Source organism: Fukomys damarensis, unplaced genomic scaffold (genome assembly GCF_012274545.1).
Source record: "Fukomys damarensis isolate Sample0158 unplaced genomic scaffold, DMR_v1.0_HiC HiC_scaffold_14, whole genome shotgun sequence".
NCBI lineage: Eukaryota > Metazoa > Chordata > Mammalia > Rodentia > Bathyergidae > Fukomys > Fukomys damarensis.
In genome coordinates, this window is record NW_022900926.1 from 35,997,557 (window position 1) to 36,005,182 (window position 7,626).

General features: G+C 40.0%; 1 protein-coding gene across 1 annotated transcript; it reads left to right on the forward strand.

The window, feature by feature from the left end:
* Positions 1 to 329: 329 nt before the first annotated feature.
* On the forward strand, positions 330 to 608 carry LOC104873069 (intraflagellar transport protein 20 homolog). Its single transcript, XM_033763320.1, has one exon. The coding sequence runs from the start codon at positions 330 to 332 to the stop codon at positions 606 to 608; it is 279 nt and encodes a 92-aa protein (XP_033619211.1).
* Positions 609 to 7,626: the final 7,018 nt, after the last annotated feature.

Sequence of the window (7,626 nt, forward strand, 5' to 3'; positions counted from 1 at the left end):
GCAGCGGCTGAGGCGGGCGGAATCTTTTCTGATTGCCCTGTACCGGGGAAAGCGGCGGCCTGCAATAGCAGCCTGGGCCAAAGCACGCCGCCTTTGCGGGGTCGGCAGCTGAACTGTGTGCGCCTACAGGGCGGGCACCACGTGGCATTCATCTGTGTACCCCCCCCCGCACCTAGCCGTACTGGCACGTAGTAGGCGTTCAGGAAATGTGTGTTGAATGAAGGAAGCCTGCACCAAGCAACTGGACTTTACTCTTTCCCGACCTTTGCTCCTGACTCGCCTCCTCCTGACTGCCCCGTCACCCCTCCACACCTGGAAGGGAAACAGCTATGGCCAAAGATGTCCTGGGTGACCCCAGGTTGCACCTTGATGAGCTGAATAAACTGCGGGCGTTGGACCCAGCAGACCGCAGAGCTCAAGGAAGAGCGCGAGGGCTTTGTGGGGAAAAAAATGGCCAGTTTCAGAAAAGAGTTGGTGGTCTAATTGAGCTTGTTGACCAACTTGCAAAAGAAGCAGAAAATGAGAAGATGAAGGTCATTGGTGCTCAGAACTTGCTCAGATCTAGAGCAAAGCAGAGAGAAGCCCAAAGTAGCAACTTCAAGCACTAATAGCAGAAAGGAAAAGGCAGCTAGAATAGCATCGAGTTGAATATGAAGCTTTGTGTAAAGTAGAAGCAGAACAAAATGAATTTGTTGACCAATTTATTTTTCAGAAATGAACTAAAAATTTCATTTTTATATCAGGAAGGCAAAAACAGCTCCCCAAAACCCAAACCCTCTACCATTCCAGTGACTTGACTGATGAACTGAGTATGTCATGAAACGGTGTAGAAAGGAGTGAGGCTCCGAAGGTAGTAATGCAAGTCTGAGGAAGCTGGTGTTAAATGTCAGGGCAAGCAGCTGCCAGTGGCCACACGGGCAGGGCCTCACTTCTTGCATTCTTAGTATGAACTAAGCAGTCTGTAAACTTTGCTCTTTTTTGTAACTTCACAATACTTTGGAAGGAAAAGCAATAAATTATTGTTTTTAAAAAGTTAAAAAAAAACTTTTATCATGTGATTAAGTATATTTTAACGTAATTATCAAAGCTATTCAAGAAAGTTTGTGAATAAAGCTATGCATTATTTTTTTTTATTGGATTTGGCCCATACATGATATGATAAAAAAATATGGTGAATGTTTAAATATTTTTAGACAAAATTTAATGTGTAAAAGACATGTTGCCCATTTGTCCACCTCAAAACGCCTCCCTTTGTTTCAAGTATGCTCATCCCGTCATTCTTGCCACATTCTGAACTAGCTCTGGAAATCTTTCATCAGTGTCTTTAGCTGTGCTGTTGTGGCTGCCTTAATGTCCTGAACTGATTCATAATGTTTACCTTTCGCGTTTATTTTGACTTTGGGGAAGAGTCAGAAATCACATGGTACTACATCCAGCAAATACGATGGATGAGGATACATCATATGCTTTTATTGCACAGAAATCGCTACACCATTAGTGGTACATAACACAGTAGAGGATGTAATCAATTGTCCACTCAAAAACCAGAACTGCTCAGAAAGGTAAAAATGGTGAGATAAGTGTGTTCAAAGTAAGGGGGTATATTTTGGAAGAGATTAATGGAACTGTGTCTCACAGTAATCAGTTTTTAAATTTAAACATTTGCTGTATTTTTCAATCTCCCTTTGAATATCCATAACATGGAATTATTTAAATTAATTGCAACACATGTACAACATCAAATAATAAGTAGTCATTAAAACTGAGTTTTAGGGAATATTTAGTGATATCAAGAATAATTAGAATAGATATTGTGAAAATAGCAAGTTAAAAAAGAAAATCTAATTCTTGACTATTGTGTCCCTAATTATGTCATACAAATATTTTTGAGTTCATCCACTTCTGTGAACCAGAGACCCAAGAATGCTGGGAAGCAATATGTACAGTCTTGCCTCAATGTCTTTTAAAAAGTGGATTACATATTTCAAGAGAAAAATCATTGGGGAATTCATCTAAATGGCAGTAGTGGTTACCGCTCTGCTGTGGAATCAGTGATGAATTTTATCTTTTTACTATTTCAATGTAACTCACTCTGTCATGAACTTGCCTTCCTTTATAGTCAGGAAAAATGTGCTTTGAACAGAAAATTTAGTTCCTCCAAGTTGCTGGGTGTTGAGCAAACAGTTGCAGAGTCCTCCATGGAGAAGGGAGCCCCAGAGATGGACAGGTATCTCCCTAGAGTAGGTGGGAGCCGGCATGAAGCCAGCCCGCCTGGGTTCCACTGGGAGAAAGACTGGCAGACATGGAGCGGGCACAGCACCTGGGAAAGATGCCTAGCAGGTTGCTGGCACTCTGACCCAAAATGCAGCCTCCAGGCACCCCACGTCTCCCAGAAGCACTAGGGAAGCAGGCAGTGCAGGAGAAGGGAGATTTGCCAGGCCACAGGGATAAAAGGTCTTCTCATAGTAGCCTACCTGGAACTTCGGAAGGCACTTTAATTTGGAATGTGTGCTTTGAACAGAAAATTTAGTTCCTCCAAGTTGCTGGGTGTTGAGCAAACAGTTGCAGAGTCTCTTCTCATAGCAGCCTACCTGGAACTTCGGAAGGCATTTTAATTTGGAATACAGATTTCACAGTGTAGACGCTTCAGGATCTCTGTGATGAAAACACCAAATTAGTGTCTGTAAGAGAAAGGAGGTGGAGACCGGGACGCACCGGCACACAGGAAGAAGACCATGAGGAGGTGGTGACAGAAACTGGAGCAATGCTGTCACAAGCTAAGGGACACTGAGACCACCAGAAGCTGGAAGGGGCAAGGAAGGGCTCTCCCTTGGAGATTTAGGCAAAAGCATGGCTTGGCAGACACCTTGATTTTAGACTTGTAGCCCCCAGAGCCATAAGCAAGTAACTTTATAGTCACTGGGGCCATGGTAAATCCTTTTTTCTTTTCTGTTATGTTGATTTTTTGTACATGTTTGCAGTACATAATTTTTACATTTCTTGTGTGGAGTTCGTATATGTCCATAACACATTTTAATCCCTTTCATTTTGAGACACCCAGGAAACTGATGCACCTGGTGAGAAGATGAGGCAGGTAATGTTCAGGAGAGGAAGGGGGCTCTTCTGTGTCCATTAGTGACAAAGTGCCTTATTACAACTGTGGTCAAGCAAGATAGCTCTCTCCAGGACTCTTGCTCTGTGCTCCTCTCTAGTGTTTGTGGGGCTTTGTTTATATTGTTGTCATAAGTTACAGCTCAGATATTGACTGGTGCTTTGGTGATATAATAGAAAAGGGGCTAATATAGCTTCTTGCATGAATTTCAAAGATTTTCATTAAAGATATTTAAAGCAGGCACTGGGCCTACACAGTGACCTCACGGTATTTTGGCAAAAGAAACATCTCTTCCAGAGAATTCTGGTTAAGTGTTTCTACATGGCCTATGGGAAGATGTGGAGAAGAAATCTCTGAGTTTCTCTTTATAAAACTAGGCTGTGAAGGGCAAATTTGAAATCCACTGGTTTCTTTTGAAGCTTCTGAGATGTCATGGCAGCTGGCAAAAGCAGAAGCTGTATGGGAGGGTAATGTTCCATGCAATTCTTAATAACTTACAGAGAAGAACAACAGTGCAAGAATCTCTGCTTTTCAGAAGTCGTTTTTATCACTTCTTATAGGTAAATTCCCAAACAAGATCTGATGTATGTGTCAAATGATTTGATTCAAGCACAATGAGATTTCAGAAAATCCTAGTGTCCCTATTTGAAGTTCATCACCTTTAAAAAAATCTTAGTGATGAACATTGTTTATAGTGTAGCAGGGAACAATATGAACCTGTAGTTTGCTGATGTCGAATGGATCCTGCTGCTGGTAGCTTATTTATGGCTGTGCTGTAATCTTAAGCAGGACACAGTGAAACAGCTATTGCTGATTCAGTTATTAGACCTCAGCACAAAGGGTTAGTAGCTTCTAGGGCATTATTCATTGACAATAATCTGCAGCCTGCTCTGTACAATGCTGCATGCTGTGTAAATATAGCAAAAGTGCCTTCATAAATAATTCCAGAAACACTAGCAGTGCTGAGACAGAAAATATATGGATGGCAAGTTGATGTGTTAGGCCCCTGGGCTTGCTTAATTGTATAGGCTGAATCACCCTAGGAAAATGAAGAAAATTGCCTTAGCCAGATGTAGATTCTGGAGTCCCTAATCCTGCCTCTCTGCCCCTACCCCTTCGGTCTTAAGATAGATCCAACTAATAATGGCTCAATTTCCTTGGCTGTCACTGAATTTTATCTTCTCACAAGATACAGTTCTACTGTTCTAATTTTAGTGACAGGAGTATAATGTATATTCTCTTAGTTTAATGATCATCTACCAGCAACAAATATAGATTTTTAGCCTGTCCAGAGATGTCAATGTCTGCTTATTTTCAGGCTGTTTGTATGCAGATGAAGTAATAATCTAAACTCATTGCTCACTTTATGCAAAAGAGCATTTTTCCCACATTTCGAACAAAGCTCTGAGATGGGAAAATAAGAGATAAAATTATTCACAGGGAATTCCTCCCCAGAATGTGATAATGTACCACACATTTGAAAGCTGTGAGAGGGGTTTGTTATGGTTTGGCTCTAGAATATCCCCCCAAAATCTGATGTGTTCAGAGAAGATGATGGAATAATGGGGGCACTCTGTTCGCTAGTGTGTTGACCCGTCGATGAGTTCATTGCTAAATATGCGTTTAGGAAGAGGAGTCTGGTTGGAAGGGACATGACACTGGGGGATGACTTTGCAGGATATAACTGCTTCCCCAACTTCTTCCTTCTCTCTCTACTTCTAGGCTGTCGTGAAGTGAGCAGCCTTCCCCTGCCATGCCCTTCTTCCATGCCATTTCTGCTTCAAAGTCAGTTACCATGGACTAAGTCCCCCAAACCATGAGCTAACTAAACTTCTGCTCCCTTAAGGTGTGGGTGTCAGGAATTTTGTTCCAGCAATGAAAAAGCTGACTAGCTCAGGGTTTCCAAGACAGGGGTAATGTGTCTAGAATCGTACCAAGTGACAATGTGTTAAGCAGAATAATTGCCCCTCCTCAAAGATACCTATATTCTAATCTTGGAACTCCTGAATCTGTTGTTACATCACAAATAGCACTTTACAGATGCCATTAACTTAAAGACTTTGAGATGCAGAAATTATCCTGCATTATCTGAATGAGTTCAATGACATTATAAGGATCCTTAAAGTAGAAGAGAGAAGTAGGAGAATGAGTGTCAGAGTGACACACCAGGAGATTCAATTGGCCATAGCTGACTCTGAAGACAAAGGGGTCACAATCCAAAGAATGGGAGCTGCCTCTGGAGGCTGAAAAAGGAAGACAATAAATTTCCCTGAGAACTTCCTCAAGGAATGCAGCCCTGCCAGACATCTTGATTTTTTTCTCAGTGAGAATCCTGATAAGAGTTCTGACCTCCAAGACTGTTACATAATAAATTTGTGTTGGTTTAAAGCACCAAATTTGTAATCATTTGTTACAAAAGCAATAGAAAACTGATGCAGACGATAATAAATAATTCATACTTACACTGCTATTAAGAAGGTAATTAGGAGGGCTGGGGATTTAGCTCTGTGGTTCTGCTACCTGCCTCAGAAGCACAAGGTCCTGAGTTTGATCCCCAGTACCAAAAAAAAGGTAATTTAGGTCCACCCATTCACTTACATTAAGAAACTAGACCGGGGATGTAACTCATCATTAGGGTGTTTGATTAACATGTGCAAAGGCCCTGGGTTCTATCTTCAACACTACAAAAACAAAACAAAATTAAAAAAAACAACTGTTTACTGAATTACTGTATGCCAAGAATTGTGCTCAAGTGTCGATGAGGTATCAGTGAATGACACATGGTTATTCATTTATTCTCCAAATAATCATTTAATGCCTAACATATGCAAAGTGCTATTGCTAAGATGTATGGTTGAATAAGCAAGAGATTTCTGCCCTCATGTGACTTACAATCTTATGTAGTATAAAACAATAATATACAAGTACATGAATGAGATAATTACAAGTTGTGTTTCAGGAATTTAGAATAAATTAAACATAAAGTGCTAGAGATTAGCTAAGGCAAAGCTCTCTTACATCAGCTGGACAGGGCAAGTTTCTAGGAGGAGGAGGAGGGGACATCTTAGCTGAAGCATGAAAGATAAGAAAGGGGCACGCAGCCTTGATAACCTCTGAGGCGGACTTTTCAGATTAAGAGAAAGGAACGGCAAGTCTTAAAGTGGGCATGAGCTTGGCAAGGATAAAGAATTGCAAGAGGCCAGAGTGCACAGAGCACAGTGTAGACAGAGGAGCCTGTGGAAAGACTGGTAAAAGACAGATGAATCAGGGCTTCAGAGGTCATGGTAAGGACTTTGGAATTTATTCTGAGAGAAATAGAAAGTCAGTGGAAGCATGTAATCACTGACTAGAATAATGTAATGGATATTACAGTTTATTGGGTACCCTTAATATAATTGAAGCCCTAAGACAATTTAGTATTATTCACATTCGAAATTAAATTAAATTCAGGTATCATTAGCTTAATTCTTTCTACTCAATGCAAACTAATGGCCAAACTGGTTGAGTCACCTGCCAGGGACATAAATCTGTCTCTTGTCTTTAGTTCCTTGACTTTTACTGTGGTACCCATCACTTGTGCTCCATTTTATTAATTTTTATTCGGTGCTGATCTTTTTTTTTTTTTTCCTCTTCCCTTTCAATGAAATCAGTGAGGAACCAAGATCTATTGTGTAGATCCTAAAGTGGTTCTCACCAACTACTAGAACTGGATTCAGAAAGTGGAAAGAAAGACTCCATGAGGAGTAGTCCCTCTACTGATCTCTTCACTGTGCCTTTATCTGACTGGATGTCTCATTCTAGGTCATTCATACTGTTTTATGATTAAGTTATTCCCAGTAACAATTTGCATAACCTTTTATTTTTTTAATTTTCTTAAGAGAGGAAAGGACGGCGCTGAAAATGGTAAAGTTGGCAGTTGCTAAGCACTGAGCTAATACTCAGGAAGAGGCAATGAAACACGAAGGGGGTAAAAATAAACAACCTTTTTAACTTTAAACTGCAAATTCAGTGATTCAGATTGTTATTTGATTACTATCGTTCCTTAAAAAGACTTTCACAAAAGACACGAATTATTTTTGAATTCTCAACTTTCTCTCAGTTGCGTCTTTTTAAGACACTTTTTCTCCTAAAATGTTGGCCAGTCACTAAAATTTACTTTCTAATTTGCAGATTAATGATTGGAAGGCTGGACAGTTTTTGCAAAGCAAAATCAAATTTATGCCACTTAAATTTCTGTAGAGTTGGCTTGAATATTTCCTTGAGATGCCTCTCTCTATATTTATAATTATTCATTATAATTATTTTATTAATTATTTTCTTATTTCTACTTATCTATAATTAATTATTTATAGGGTAAATGATTGACTCATTCCATGATGTTGGTTTGTTGTTGTTCTGTTTCATCTTCATACTCAGAGTGTCAGCCTTCTGACCCACTGAATTATTTAATTTAGACCCTAAAAGATGTCACCAAATGCATTTTCTTTCCTTTAAACCATGCCTTTTGGGTTCAT